This window comes from Alosa alosa, chromosome 22 (genome assembly GCF_017589495.1).
Source record: "Alosa alosa isolate M-15738 ecotype Scorff River chromosome 22, AALO_Geno_1.1, whole genome shotgun sequence".
NCBI classification, from domain to species: Eukaryota; Metazoa; Chordata; class Actinopteri; order Clupeiformes; family Clupeidae; genus Alosa; species Alosa alosa.
Window position 1 is genome coordinate 15,983,097 of NC_063210.1, and position 16,558 is coordinate 15,999,654.

Consider the following 16,558-nt stretch of genomic DNA (forward strand, 5'->3'; position numbering starts at 1 on the left):
ATCTGTCAAGCTGGGCTTTAAACAGGATGGAGACTAGCTGAAAAAAAAGAAGGCACCCTGCTGACCACCCTTTCTCCCACAGCGATGCGTCTGAACACATGTGTCTTCCTCTCGTTTCATCTTGAAAAATAGTGGTCTTTAGATCAAGCAATCCTTGAATTCCCCCTAACGAACAGCCATTAAGCAGATATACATGTGTAGGGCTCAATGCAGGATTTGCTTTAAAAGGCTACAATATGGGGGGTTTGTTCTCTTTGTTGACATTGGCAACAAGTGTTTGAAATATACTGACCCGATGAGTGTGTTTATGGATGTTGCCACACTTAGACATTTTGTTTATCTAATGCTGTTTCCTAACTGATGGCTTTTCTGCTAGCTGAGTGCTGCTTCTTTTCCCTTTTGACAGCGCTGGGCAGCAGCACACAGGAGGTCAAGCAGAAAAAGAACAGAGGCAGAAAACCTCTGCTGGGAGAGAGACATTTTCGCCCGTGATGTGGAAAACAGCGGAGCACACAGACTCTCACTTACACTCATAGACACACGCACACACACACAAACACACACACACATTCACACAGCCAGCAGGCGTGACACACACACACACTCTCACTCACACTCATAGACACACACACACACACACACACACACACACACACACAAACACACACACACACACGCACACACACACACACATTCACACAGCCAGCAGGCGCGACACGCACACACTCTCAATCACACTCATAGACACACGCACACACATTCACACAGCCAGCAGGCGCGAGCCACGTGCTGACAGAGGGATCCCACCTGATTAATTCAGAAAGGGGTTGCATAATGCAGACGCGGAGGAAAAACAGGGACTCATTGAGAAGATGTGTGTGTGTGTGTGTGAGAGAGAGAAGTGAGAAAATGAGTGTGTGTGTGTGTGAGAGAGAGAGAAGAGAGAAAATGAGTGTGTGTGTGTGTGAGAGAGAGAGAGAAGAGAGAAAATGAGTGTGTGTATGTGTGTGTGTGTGTGAGAGAGAGAAGAGAGAAAATGAGTGTGTGTATGTGTGTGTGTGTGTGTGAGAGAAGATAGAAAATGAGTGTGTGTATGTGTGTGTGTGTGTGTGAGAGAGAGAAGATAGAAAATGAGTGTGTGTGTGTGTGTGAGAGAGAGAGAGAAGTGAGAAAATGAGTGTGTGTGTGTGTGAGAGAGAGAGAGAGAGAAGAGAGAAAATGAGTGTGTGTATGTGTGTGTGTGTGAGAGAGAGAGAAGATAGAAAATGAGTTTGTGTGTGTATGTGTGTTTGTACATGTGCTTAAATTTGTTTATGTAAACCTATACATGCCTTTGTCTCTCGTATGCTTGTGTGTGTCTGTGTGTGTGTGTGTGGTGTGTGTGTGTGCATGTGCAGTGACTGCACGGCTGCATCTTTGAGACTGAGAGCCCAGACATTGCCCAATGATGCAAGCTTAATGTGTGTCACATTTTCAACATGGCTACACACATGTATTCTTGGAAGACAGTGGCAGTAACAACAGCAGCAGCAGCAGCAGCAGCAGAAACCCACTCAGCTACAACAGCCACTTATCTAATTACCTCATACTGGGCTCTCCTCCAGCAGTTCAAAAGCAGGTTAGACCTAGCAGCATTCATCAACATTGTTAAAGCTGTGCTGTGATTTAAATGGCTGATGAGATCATACCAAATTAGCAACCCTGCAGTGATAGCATCACACATGCCTGCCTGTCCCTGCCTCCACCCTGTCGGTCAATGTCAGGCCACACGGGGGCGCTAGTTAGCCAAATACACCTGTGTGTGTAAAGTCCCATTCAGCTCACTAACCCTTTCTTCACATTATCAGTAATGAAAAATACTCAACATGGAGAGTGGAACATATTATCTGACTTTTTAAGAGATAACACAAACATGGGCGGGCATACAGACAAACCGACACACACATACACACACACACACACACACACACACACACATTTACAAACACACAGACATTGGCAATGGCACACACAAAAAGTAGTTGCATAAATGGAGCTTGCACAAGTTCTAGTCAGGGTTAGGCACTGGGGAGAATAATCAAAGGTTCTTGCTGAGGTTCACATAAGTTCACAGCAACTTGAATGACTGTTTTCTCTGTGGACGGCAAAGAAACGTTAAACTTAAAAAATGACCAACAACATGGAGACTCAGATTCAGAACTGGCCAGTGATTGATACAAAGCCAGAAACCACAACCCTCTCTCGCCCTCTCTCTCTATCACTCTCTTTCTCTCACTTTCTTTCTCTCTTTTACTCTTTTTTTCTCTCCCTCATTTTGTCTCTCACTCTCTCCCTCTCTCCCTCACTCACTCTCATTAGGGAAGCCATAATCCTTATCAGGTCCAATACATCAGTTGAAAGGTTTGTTCAGTATATTATGGACAAGCATTTTAACCTATACTATACCCACAAAAAACAGATATGACATAGAATCTGTGTTCATTTGAAGTCGGACAACCACCCCACCACCCCACCCCCGGTGGGCTAATCACCCCTAATACCCCGACCTGGCTCCCTCTACCCCCTATCTAACTCAAACAAATAAGGCGAGACAGCAAACACGGGGCAGAACAACAAGGTAGCCGCAGTAGTGTATTTGCCCGGTCAATAATGACACGCTCATACGAAACACACACACACACACATACACACACACACTTATATGGAGCCTAGGTCTAATGGCAATGAAGACGCCACACTGAGAGGCCCCTGTGTAGACCTTGTCAAAGACTCAAATCCACAGGCGTACATCCTCATCGATCTATTTAATGGTGATGTTTGGTGTGTGTGTTTATGTGTGTGTGTGTGTGTGTGTGTGTGTGTGTGTGTGTGTGTGTGTGTGTGTGTGTGTGTTTGTGTGTGCGTGCGTGCGTGCATGCATGCGTGTTTGTTGTCTGTATTTGTGTGATGATGGGGAAGAAAGGCATTAAGCATTACCTAATGCTGTTATGGGGTAAATTCCAAAGAAACTGGAGCCCAAAGAAATATCTGAACAGCACATTGGAAAGTTCTAAATACAAAGACACAAGGCATAGATTTTGAGAGACATTTTCTTTCTTGTTAAATGCTCAACTATGTCAGCACTTAACCACAATTATCTCTCTATGGAATACATATGCTACCAACGTACTGGAAAAATGCTTTGCATAATGATTCAAATGAGTAAAGTTAATGAATGAACCAAATTACACATGTGTGTAATAATCGTATTTCAAATTCAACTGGTAGTAACAACAAGAAGCGTGTGTGATGCAAAAGGACATTCAGATCACCATACGCTGTCCGAATCCCCTGACACAGTCCCTCTTCAGCAAGGTCTCTCTGGCTCCATGCTCTTGCTGTTCCTGGTCAAAGGCCTGTGGGTGCAGAGGGGGAGGCCGCGGGGAGAGGAGAGATAGGAGCTAGTTAATGTTTAACCGCCGGGGCTTGTAAAGCCGCAGAGCAAGACAGTGAACCTTTGGAGTTTGATATGATGGGATTACCAAGTCACCCCCAGCGACACGTTGCCAAATTCACCAGAATGAAGGTCTGAGGCTTCCGGGTGGTGATCTCTGAAATTGCTTAGGTACACTATTTTAAACTTGTTTTTTTCTCTCTTTCTCTCTCTTTTCCTTAACTCGCAGGTGTGTATGCACCTGTGTACATGTATGTGTGTGTGTGTGTGTGTTTGTATAGTTTAATGTGAGGGACATGGCATGAGGGTAAACACCAGCATCTGTTTCTCAGCTGACGCCTGGGTCTGGTAGTGGAGACGTAGGTGTGGTGGTAGAGATGTAGTCGTTTATTATTACCTGTACGTGGTCACTTTTATTCAAATGCTGAGCTATGCGACTTGTGTTGATGATTGGTACGTGGTGGAGGTGAGATATGAGAGGGAATGGTGCCAGGCAAAACTGGTTCTATCCTTGGAGAGGAGGTTGAATGCATGCGAGCAGAGAGAAGTGGGAGAGGAGTGGGAAGAGAGGTTAACACAATGAGGTAGCAACCTTTTTTCATCTATTCATTGGAATAACTATTCAGTGTAGGCCTAATGGCCTGTAGCTGAATTAACATTGATGCAACAATTCTGGATAGAGAGGTGAAGTTTGCCACCTTCTTCATTGTGTTTCGGTGTATTACTAGTGGAGCAGTTGACAGGTTGAATAACAAAATGTATCCATGTGAAAGATGGAGGTATAACCAAGTCTTTATTTGCCAAAATTGCATACAACTTCCACTAAACGGTTCAATTGTAGTAACATATGGTGCCCAGTGAAGTCGGAAATTCTGCAGATTATTTTAATTTCTCTGGCCTATGTACAACCAAGCGTTTGCCATTTCAGCTTTAATCCATAACCTTCTCTTAAAGCAGCACACTTTATATTTGTGTTGAATCTGTTGTATTTGCAGATATTAACACACAGCATTCAGACTTACCGACTAGGTAGTTCTAGCCAACGTGGTGGCCTTCGATCCTGTGTGTATTTAGCCTTAGTCAACAGAGCTCCAAAAAGCAGGTACTGATGTCAGGCAGATAAGCTGTCGTCCAGTTATCTTGTTTATGCAAACCGTAACCAGGTCGTCCTAGAGAGTCCATAGTTAGCATTACAGCAACGTTTCATGCGCCTGCCAGTGATGCTTTAAAAAGACAAGCATATTTTTTCAATGTCTGTTTTGTTTTCCTTTTCTTATAATTTTCTCTTGTAAGTGATTTTAAAGAGAACAAAGTAGCTTAGGCTATAGCCTACAATAAAGGTTTATGAGAGAAACAGATAGCCATTATGCTATTTGGGTGACTTGTGCCACAGAACTACAGCTTATCGTTTTAACAGATGTAGAAACTCAGGTGATTTTACTTTTAATTTTATTCCTGTTGTGGTGCTTGTTGAGAACGTTGGTTGAAAACCGATACTGCCTCGAGCTCCCGCTGTTATGAGAAGATGCAAGATGAATGGAAAGGTCACCTCACGTCTCCACATTTTCCTCACGGCTCATGGGCTGTCGAAAAAGCCACTGAGCAATTATTAGTTGAGTAATTTCGGTTTCTTGGAAATAATGAAAGATGAGATTTCATGGCCGTCTAGAGTATTAACGAACATGTTTAAAATATATCAAATGAATAGGTGTAAGGACATTACAACAACTCTAAGGACAACTCAAAAGGTTTGCCAACTTTGACCTAATTTGGTCGCTTGTCAGCTATCTCTTTGATCTATTATGTGAATAAAAGACACAGATGATGATTAGCCTACATTTTAATGGATGCTTAACTAAAAACCATTGTGTTGGTGATTTAATTAACCCCTCAATCATTATAGGATAGAAACCACTTAAAACCACGTTGAGTGGGCGTTCTGGGGGTGTGGCAGAATTTAATTGTAAAGTAGCTTACATGAAAATGTTCATAGACCAATATTAGCCATAGTTTTTATATTCATTGTTATTAACATGAAACACGGAGCGATTCGGGGATATATAGGCTAGGGTCGTAGCACAGAGTGGTGGTCTGCCAGCTTGATTCGAGGTAGTTAATAATTAACTGTGCTAATTAACTAAGCTGTGGTCCTTGACCTTAGACAGCACCGCTGCTTTAATGCTGTCAACATGAACATGGTCATTCGGGGATCTGTCGGTTACCTAAACAGACAATAGCTGAAACATAGCCTCTGCATTGATTCAGACATAAAAAAAGACGTGTACGTTTGGGTGCAGTTTAGCCAGATGATGGATAATTGCCGGATAAGCTTCATTTTATTATTTAAGTTCTAATGAACTATAATGATACAGTTGAGTGTTTGGCTTCTTTCATGTGAGACAGTTACCCAGACTGGCCATAAGAACGCAATTTTCCATTCAGCAATTTTTTCCCTAGAAAGCAAAGACAAAAATCCAGTGGGAAAAAAAACAAATCTCTTGTTTCATAAAGGCAACAGCAGCCAATGTCATTCAAATGAGCGAGGCCCATTTCCCATGTCATTGATCTTGTCCTGAACTTTGGTTTAATTTCAGTGAGCACCCCTAATTCTTCTGATTTATTGCTGATAATCATTCACAATGGAAACCAATCAAAAATCCGGGGATGGACTGGCAGGCACCCAGAAAGAGGCCGCGTTGCGTACCCTCATCCAACGCACAGGATATCACTTGCACCAGGTAGGAATATAGACTACCATCACCACCTACCTTCACTTGCTCTTGTGGTCACCATGTAGTTCAATAGCAACAGAACATCTTCTCTGATACTGTCAAATCAATGTATCCATGATGTATCCATGTCAAATTTACCCATTTGAGCATCCATACATGTATCCATTTCAAATGTATCCATGCAAATGCATTTGAAATAGATTAAAGATAGGACCAATTCACTGGCAATCTATCTTTATGTAAGAATGTTTACTTAATGTTGAGATGTTTACCCTTTTTGGTTATGATGATGATGTGCTGCCACCCACAGGAAGCTATAAGAAACAGCCCCAGTATTTATGCCCTGGTTTCTGATATAACTGAACTTTAACAATGATTGTATGTGTACCAAACGTCTTCATTGGTACGGCGCTGCCACTGTTGTTCATTAATCAAATGTTTATCCTCTTGATATCACCCTGATAGCATAAATCAGTTTGGGTGCTGTTAAATGTTTCTGCTGCATTTCCACAATCAACTGCTGATAGACTGATATAACTCACCTTCTTCTTCCTACTCTCTTTCTGTGTGTGTGTGTGTGTGTGTGTGTGTGTGTGTGTGTGTGTGTGTTGCGCTCTGACAGGAAAATGGACAGAGGCGATATGGCGGCCCCCCTCCTGGCTGGGAAGGCCCCCCTCCTGAGAGAGGGAGTGAGATCTTTGTGGGCAAGCTGCCTCGTGACCTCTTTGAAGATGAGCTGGTGCCGCTCTGCGAGAAGGTAACAGCTCCATTTTCTCAGTTCATATCAATAAATATGCTTCAAAAGCTAATTGTAAGGGGTGCGCTGTGGCACAACTGGCTACAGTGCCCATACCATATTTGGGTCCACACACCCACTAGGGTTTGAGTCTGACCCGGGTCATTTCCCAATCTCACCCCATCTCTCTCTTTTCATTGTCCTGTGAAATTGAAGTTACACAAAGCCCAAAAACATTTCTTAGAAAAAAAGGTAATTGTTATGGTTATGGTTATGGAATTTAGCAGACACCTTGTTATTGTATTGAGCTCTATTCTGTGCAATTGACTTAATACATGTAAGATGTGTATGAACATGTTTTATATTAGCATAGCCTTTCACTCTACACATTTGTGAAAGTCACTCACTGCACAAATGTTTTCAACAGTTGTTACAGTCTGCATAATAAGTTATATAAAACATGGTTTGTTGTGCAAAGTGATCTCCTGGTGAGGCCATTTGAGAAACCAAATTGCTCTACTTCTTCACTTCACAGTTTGGAAAGATCTATGAGGTACGGATGATGATGGACTTCAACGGCAACAACCGAGGCTATGCATTTGTGACTTTCGGCACAAAGCATGAGGCCAAGACCGCTATGAAGCACCTCAATAATTATGAAATCAGGTATGTAGACACTCTCTTTTCATATGGAGGTAGACAACTCAGCGGCTGTCTGGTGGAGAAGATGGACACAAGTCAAAGTTTTTGAATTCATCATTTTATGAATTTCTCTTATATTTTTGTCTTGGGGGTGAGGTAGCCTATGTGTCGATGAAGGCGTGTCTATAATGACTTGCAAATGTAAGTAAGTTATCAGCAAAGGTCATTGCTATGTGGGTGAAAGTTGAAAATAAGAGGGGAAAAGTTCAATTGCCTTGAGGAAGAGTTGTTATGGGTTAGCTATCTGATGATAATCTGCCCTATGGCATATATTAGGCTATGTTTAGACTAGGCATCATTTTTGCATCTGCCGGCATCCGTTTTACATTATAATCCTATGGAGTAGACCATGTTATCAAAAAAGTCCTCGACTTCTTTTAAAACGCGATTGTGGGCGTCTTTTTCTGCAGCTTAGAGCTGTTTTTAAAGTTGAGAAACGTTCAACTTCTAGCTGTAAAACGCCTTATGTCACATTGTTTTTTGACAAGCGGATAACCGAAAAAGATGCTTCCAGCTCCTTTTTGGAACAAAAAGGTGGCAGATTTTTTTAAAACTGAAAAGGTGGTCTGCACAACTTCTCTTGTCAGAAAAAGAAGCCAAGTTTGAACCTTAGTCTGTCTGATAAAGATGTTGGGTTACACTTTACTTGACAGTGTCAACATAAGAGTGACATGACACTGTCATTAACGGCTCATAAACAAGTCATAAACGTTTATGACATAATGCTTGTTATTAAGTGACATTCGTTTTTTGTCATAAAAAGTTAAGGTTAGGATTAGGGTTAGGTTTAGGGTTAGGATTAGGACTAGAGGTTAGGATTAGGGTCAGGGTTAGGGTTAGGTTTCATGTGTCATGACAGTGTCATGTGTTCACGACAGTGTCATGTCACTCTTACAGTATGTCGAAACTGTCAAGTAAAGTGCAGATGTTGTTTGTGCCCTACATAGTGATAGTGTTCTTTAAGATACAAACCCAGTGGGCACCTTTACTTTACTAGAGCAATCTTTTCTCTTCTTTCTGGCTGATTAAAGGAGTAGTCCCCAATTTCTACCTAATAGACACATCAAATTCAACATCTTCTCTTGGTGCTCTACCCCTCTGTTAGGTGCGTTTGGTGATGTCTGCCCAAAAAGCACTGGTGTTCGTTCACAGTCCTTGATCTGTAAACAGGAAACAAACAAAGTAAATAAGACCAAACAATACACCATTCCAGGAAGTCAACAATGTCCCTCCAGGTGCTGTATTTAATTGGCTTTATAAAAGCTTTATAACAGCATTTAGCCATGTACTGTATGCAAGACCCTTGAATCCATAGTTACTGTGGTTATAATCAATCAACTAGATGTACTCCTTATGGACAGTGAGCACAATCATAAGTAGATAAACACATACACACATGATAACACACACTTAGATATATGCACACATAAACAAACACACACACACACACACACACACACACACTCAATAGTAATTAGACAGAATCGCTGACTGACAAAGAAAGCACCCTCCTGATTTTGTTTGTGCAACACAGTGCCATCAGCCAAGCCTTGCTTCAGGTAGGCTGAGAAAGATTAGCTTAGCTTCCGTCTCTCTGTCTCTCTCCCCCGCATACATTAACCAAGCCTACACAAGTAGGACAGGCCAGTGGGGCAGCCGTGTCCTACTGGTTAGGGCTTCGGGCTTGTAGGGTTGCCGGTTCGATCCCCGACCAGTAGGAAAAATGTGGGCAGGGAAAGTGGTTGAGCACTGTTCTCCTATGCCCACATCCACTGCTGAAGTGCCCTTGAGCAGGCACCTAACCCCTCACTGCTCCCCGAGCGCCGCTGTAGCAGGCAGCTCACTGGTCCGGGTTAGTGTGTGCTTCACCTCACTGTGTATTCACTGTGTGCTGTGTGTGTTTCACTAATTCACGGATTGGGATAAATGCAGAGACCAAATTTCCCTCACGGGATCAAAAGAGTATATACAGTATACTATATACTTATACTTACTATACATACTTATACTGTACTTATACTTATATTTAAAGGAACACACCAACTTTTTGGTAAATTTGCTTATTTACCATCTAACCCAGAGTTAGGTAAGAGGATACATATCCATCTCTTCTCTGTAAGTGCCATAACCCAGTCTAACTTAGCATAATACACAGAAAGTGGGTGCTAGCAGGAAGCTATAGGCTAACTGGTCGAACCCAATTTCAGGAATGAAGAATTGTAGAAGGTGGTCTCCTTGGTGTCCCAAAGTATAGTGAACAGACCAAGCAATACACAATTTCAGTCAATTAACAACATTGCTTAAGAAGCGCTGAAGGATGTCCTCCCAGTTTCCCAAATTCTAAAGTTCAACCGTTCCCTCAGGAACGGCCGACTGTTGGGAGTCTGTGCCAGTGTGGACAACTGTCGCCTGTTCGTCGGCGGAATCCCCAAAACCAAGAAGAAGGAGGAGATCCTGGCAGAGATGAAGAAAGTGACCGATGGCGTCGTGGACGTCATCGTGTACCCCAGCGCCGCCGACAAGAGCAAGAACCGCGGCTTCGCCTTTGTGGAGTATGAGAGCCACCGTGCCGCAGCCATGGCCCGTCGGAAACTGTTGCCAGGTAACAGACGAGCAGCATGGACACTAAAAAATGTACACTAAAAAATGTAAGGTTCAAGGTTTATTATATATTAAAATGTATAGTAGATGGTTTTATCCAAAGGGATTTACAAAGCTTACAACTTTAGAATCTTTAGCAATAATGAAAAAAAGAAAAATTATTAGGTGCATTCTATATGTAAAGTTAGAAAAATAAAAGAAAATTAACAAATTTGATTTAATACTTGCTGACAATCTGAGGATCTGAAATTGAATGTTGAGGATCTATTGAAATGAAGATCTTTATGATGAATGCCCAGACAGTACCACTTTATAGTGTATTTCTACCCAGTATAATTTACATCACATGAATGATGGAACGATGGAAACTGCTGCCATACTTTGTACAAACGTTTGCCAGAGGGAGAGTGTCAGACGAGGTCAACCGATTCAAAATATTCTTGGTTATGTGATTCTAAGAAAATTAAGTTGTGGCACAGTTAAGGATGGCCATGTCAAATAGCAGAAAATTAAATAAAAATAATACATCAATAAGTGAAACTGAACTCAAGTTCTGGCTGTCAAATCAAAACATGTGAGGTTTCCAATGTGAGCGCCCCTGAAGGGTAGAAATTGAAGTAGCAATTTGGAATACTCTTGCAGCATTTCAGACAGCCAGTTCAAGTATATTAGCTCGTCAGTGGTGAGACTATTCAAAATGTAATTTCTCCTGTGAATGGCTTCCTTCAGGAAACCAGTTCATTGGTATATGATCAATTTCGTTTTCCATTACTGGGTGATGGGACTTAAGTTACAAGAATTGAGTGTCTTGACCCAGAGTGACCTGACCCAAATGTAACTGTGACAACAACATTCGGTCTGCTCTCTCTCCCTCTCCGCTGCCCCAGGGCGGATCCAGCTTTGGGGTCACGCCATTGCGGTGGACTGGGCCGAGCCAGAGGTCGAAGTGGATGAGGATACCATGGCAACGGTGAAAATCCTGTACGTGCGTAACCTGATGCTGGGGACCACAGAAGAGACGATTGAAAAAGAGTTTAACAGCATCAAACCAGGTACGCTTGGGGGAGCCTCACAGACCAGAGTGCAGCTCTAGAGGCCACTGTGTTATACAAATTATGAAAAATAAATTTAAATCAGGAAAATTACTTTAAAGTACTTTAAAGACATTGTCCTTGTTTAGCTTCAGTTGTTCAGCTTGCTGGATTCATCTATCACTGTCACAAATGCATTACTCCCAAACATTTTGAACATTATTTTTTCTTTGTAAGTAATATTTGTGATGTTTTACCTTGTGTCTAGCAACCTTTCCTTCATTAAAGTGTGTGTGTGTGTGTGTGTGTGTGTGTTTGCTTCATGAACAGGATCTGTGGAACGAGTGAAAAAGATCAGGGACTACGCTTTTGTCCACTTTGGTCAGAGGGAGGATGCTATCAGTGCCATGGATGCTCTGAATGGAAAGGTGGTGTCTTTGTCTATTCATCGATATCATGTCAGTTGTGTTTTTAGATAGTATACGCCATTTTCCGTTTTAATCTAAAATTAGATTAGATTAGATGTCAGCTCTCTTTATTATCTTATCTTTAAAAAGTGTTTTTGTCACAACTTCAGCTAGCATTTCATTTGGAAAAGGTGAACAAAAACAGTCACTTATATCAGTTGCTGAACTTTGACCCCATCTATTTCAATGGAGATAGCGTTATGATGTGCAACCAATAGTATCTCTTTCGTCTTTTGTTGTCAACGTTAAGAAACGGTGCCGTGCTCATCACACCTAATTTCTCTCCCAGTACTTCAAAGCAAAATGTAAATGAGTGCATCATTTGTGGTCTTCATGGCCCTGATACGAAGGTGTCGGAATGGTTTTCTTCTCCATTTTCCATATTTGGGAATGTTCCTGAAAAATAATTCTGCTAAAGAACACCCGTGAAGCCTGGGGTTCTCCTCAAAGATTATTTTCGGGGAATTGTTTACTGCCTCTGTTAGCTCTGTTAGTTTGTGGAGTCTCCCCAGTGACGATACTCAAAGTTAGGAGCTTTTCAAGATGAATTAGAATACAGTAGACTTTAAATAAAGTAATAAAGTAAACAGAATATAATTGATTTTAACTGAAATCACTTTACTTTAACTTATAATTGATTTTAACTCAAATTCATTGTAAACAACCAATTTTAGCATTTTATCTTCTTAGAGTAACACTCCTTGGGTAGAGTTTTTGTTAAGGGTAAAGGTTAATATTGTGTAATACTATTTGATAAGGACATCCATATCATACATAATACTTCTATGTTGTTTAAGTTACTTAAGAAGATTGTAAAAGAATACTCAACATACACACCAAAGTACTTTGCATTGTATATTTCGTCTGACTTTACTCGCGTAAAACCACAGATTGTGGACGGCTCTCCCATTGAAGTGACCCTAGCCAAGCCCGTGGACAAGGACAGCTACGTGCGTTACACCCGGGGCACAGGTGGGCGTGGGGCAGCGCTCCTGCAGGGAGAGTACGCCTACACCCTGGGCCAGGTGTACGACCCCTCTGCCGCCTACCTGGGCGCGCCTGTCTTTTACGCACCCCAAGCTTACGCCACCATCCCCAACCAGTTCCGCTTCCCCAGCGCCAAGGGGCACGTGGCGACACGAGGTCTGGTCCGAACGCCATCGGTTAGAGGTGGGTGAGATGTCGGTGCCGCCTTCCTGGAGTGGGTACAGTGACCATGAAAAAGGCCACTTACCATGAGCATGGTCATGCTTTCAGTGTGACACATAATGTTATTACGTTTATGGGGGACTAAAATGAGAGAATACCTAATCAACTGCTAGAATATAATCAGAATATAATTCAGAATATAATCTGTGAAGCCTTTCTTAAATTATTAGGTGTGTATATATATATGGCTATATATCAATCAAGTGAATCATTTTTGTGTTACTGGGATATTTCTGATTACCTCAGTGCCACAGCTTCAGAGCTTTTTTTAAATCACTATTTTTATTATTCCTATTTATGCGCCATCTTTTTGGAATTGTATGAATATATCTGAAACCTTAAATCACACTAATTTCAGGTCTTATGATAGATATATCATACTATATATCAGGAAAATGTGTTTATTTCATTTGGCAAACACTATGATAATGCATATTTTTATTATCAATTTTGCATGCTAGAGATTGTTTGAAACTGAAATGTGAAATGTGAGATTGCATTGCATTGTGTTATAATAATTTCTTCCACACCTGCATATTACAGTCTAATCATATCCAAGTGATAATAAAAAATAAAAAAGAATCTAAACTAAAATTTGGTGAAACATAGCAGAACAACCACACCTAATCATTCATATGACCAGGAACAAAAATCACACAGGGACACTCAGATCAGACGGAGTGACTGTACTGTGCTGGCCTGGAAAGAAAAGAAAAAAAAAGATAGAGAAAAGGACACAGTCTTGATTTGACTCTGCACACCTGGGTGATTTCTGGTGATTTGATTTGATTTAATGCCTTCTTGCATTCCTAGACATTTACATGAGTATACCTGTAGGGGCAGCTGGGGTGCGAGGGCTCGGGGGCAGGGGCTACCTGGCGTACGCCGGCGGCATGGGTCGTGGCATCTCGGCCTACCCGCTGAAGGCCGACAAGCGGCAGGAGGACAAGCTGTACGACCTGCTGCCCGGCATGGAGCTCACACCTATGAGCGGCGGGGGGCTGAAACCGCAGGCCATCAAGCACGCACCACAGGTAACACACATGCACACACACACTCACATATGTACACACACACACGCACACACACTCACATATGTACACACACACATACACACACACGCATGCATACACGCACACACACTCACATATGTACATACACACACACACACACACATATGTACATACACACACACACACACACACACACATAACACACACACACACACACACACATACACACACACGCATGCATACACGCACACTTAATAATATAATATATAAATACACATAAAAACACTCCAAAAGACACACATACATATAAATACACACACACAAATACACTCTTATACACCTGCAAAATGTACACATACACACATTCTTTCGAACAAACATGTATGAATTCAATGCATATGCATAAGGCACACAATCTCAGACACACTGACCTCTTCATCCTTATGTATGTATTTATTTTCCTCTGGAGCTTCCTGGTGTTGTCTAAACGTCACACACAAACAAAATCCATTTTTGAGTTGTGTAGAACTAAGTTGTGTGTTGTGCAGATCCTGGAGGACATCTGTCAGAAGAATAACTGGGGCCAGCCGGTGTACCAGCTGCACTCTGCCATCGGCCCTGACCAGAGACAGCTCTTCCTCTACAAAATCACCATTCCCGCTCTGGCCACACAGCACCCTAATGTGTAAGCCATCATAGTCCACACTCTCATAATCATTTTATATGTCCAGTATACTATATGTGTGTGTGTGTGTGTGTGTGTGTGTGTGTGTGTGTGTGTGTGTGTGTGTGTGTGTGTGTATGTACCCTAATGTGTAAGCCATCATAGTCCACATTCTCATAATCATTTTATATGTACAGTATACTATATGTGTGTGTGTGTGTGTGTGTGTGTGTGTGTGTGTATGTGTGTGTGTGTGTATGTACCCTAATGTGTAAGCCATCATAGTCCACATTCTCATAATCATTTTATATGTACAGTATACTATATGTGTGTGTGTGTGTGTGTGTGTGTACCCTAATGTGTAAGCCATCATAGTCCACATTCTCATAATCATTTTATATGTACAGTATACTATATGTGTGTGTGTGTGTGTGTGTGTGTGTGTGTGTGTGTGTGTGTGTGTGTGTGAGGGATAATGGATGCCTAGGTGTCCCGATATACAGAATTATTGGTAGAAGCAGTTGCCTCCACCAAGTCCATTAATTACGGATTAATTACAGATTAATTACAAATTACAGGATAAATATATATATATATATATATATATATATATATATATATATATATATAGACATCACTTTATCACTATAAACATCAGTACATATGTAACATCACTATTAGGCGTTATTAGCAGCCTGTCATCTCCCCGTCCCTCCCTCCCTCAGCCATCCTTTTACGCCAGCCAAGCTGTGTGCCGCCGTGGACGAGGCCAAGATCCACGCGGCCGAGCACACACTGCAGACCCTGGGCATGCAGGCAGAGGGCGCCGAAGCCTCCGCTGCTGCAGCTGCCGCTGCCGCTGTCGCTGCCTTCCCAGGTATGTGAAGGTCCGTAACAAAGATGTCTTTCTTTGTTTCTTCATCTCTCTCTCTCTCTCTCTCTCTCTCGTCTTACATTTGTAAGTTTTTTGTCTCGTATTACATCTGTTTCCCACCTCCTTTTTAACACACACTCTCCATCACACTGGTCTCAGTTATTATTATTGTCCATGTCTATTTTTCATAGTTTTTATATCTCTCGTGTCTGTGTTTAGGTCTCCCTGTTTCTGTCAATGTATACTTAAGTCATAAATCATCTCGGAAAATATTATTTTTGACTTTGGGATCCAAATTTGTTGTATGGTTGTTAAAGTTGTGTCTGTTGGAAAAAAGAAATATGTATGGATACTCATCTAATCACAATATTGTGTCATGTATTCTGTTGTGTGTGTGTGTGTGTATCTTTTGTGTGTGTGTGTGTGTGTGTGTGTGTGTGTGTGCCTGTGTGTGTGTGGTTATATCTGCAGGTTATACGATAGCCAGCACCTCTGCCACGGTGGCAGCCAACCAGCTCAAGCAAGCCGTCTCTCTGGGACAGGACCTGACGGCCTACACCACCTATGAGGGCTACCCCGCCTTCGCCGTGGCAACCCGAGGGGACGGCTATGGAGTGTTCTAAGGTCCGCACAGTGACTAGCTCCCTCCCTGGATTCCGAAAACATCTCTGTTGTGATTATGTCATAACTCAACACAACCATTGATTTTACTTTGATTCCGATGATTATGTTTAATAGCCGTTTTCCTGACATTAGCCAATTGTTAGTTTAAATGTGACTCAATGACACCAATTAACCCTGTGATAGTTTAGTGAATGTGTCATCCCATTGGCATCCCATGTAGGGGTCTGGGCTAGCCTAAAGGCTGTTTACCGAACGATGTCTCTGTACCCCCCCTGTGTGGTTTATATCTCTTTTTTGTTATTTCGTTTTTAATGGCCTTTCGAAGGAGCCTGTTAGGGCCTGTCTCATTTATTCACATAAGCACACTTTGAAACCACTCTTCTTAGAAAATACTTCATGTGTAATGTGTATTGTTTTTACAAGCCTGTTATCTGTGATAGAGTATGTGTTGAAATTCTTTATTTGTTAGGGG

General features: G+C 41.9%; 1 protein-coding gene across 3 annotated transcripts; it reads left to right on the forward strand.

Annotated features, from left to right (window-relative positions):
• Positions 1-3,497: 3,497 nt before the first annotated feature.
• a1cf (apobec1 complementation factor) lies at positions 3,498-16,558 on the forward strand. Of its 3 annotated transcripts, none has more exons than XM_048233354.1 (12): positions 3,498-3,604; positions 6,028-6,171; positions 6,788-6,922; positions 7,437-7,567; positions 9,967-10,205; positions 11,092-11,256; positions 11,566-11,663; positions 12,593-12,872; positions 13,725-13,945; positions 14,473-14,609; positions 15,314-15,465; positions 15,934-16,558. In XM_048233354.1, exons 2-12 carry the CDS (start codon positions 6,073-6,075, stop codon positions 16,083-16,085), a joined length of 1,809 nt encoding a protein of 602 aa, XP_048089311.1. In that variant the 5' UTR covers positions 3,498-3,604; positions 6,028-6,072; the 3' UTR covers positions 16,086-16,558. The 3 variants fall into 3 exon arrangements, with proteins under 3 accessions (XP_048089311.1, XP_048089313.1, XP_048089312.1); XM_048233356.1 differs by having other exon boundaries at positions 13,749-13,945; XM_048233355.1 differs by lacking the exon at positions 3,498-3,604 and adding an exon at positions 3,688-4,017.

Excerpts from the sequence above, each read along its gene's own strand:
- a1cf (XM_048233354.1), top strand. The coding sequence starts at position 6,073 with ATGGAAACCAATCAAAAATCCGGGGATGGACTGGCAGGCACCCAGAAA. Across the intron at positions 10,206-11,091 it reads CCGTCGGAAACTGTTGCCAG|GGCGGATCCAGCTTTGGGGT; the intron begins GTAACAGACGAG and ends CCGCTGCCCCAG. Across the intron at positions 14,610-15,313 it reads GCCACACAGCACCCTAATGT|CCATCCTTTTACGCCAGCCA; the intron begins GTAAGCCATCAT and ends TCCCTCCCTCAG.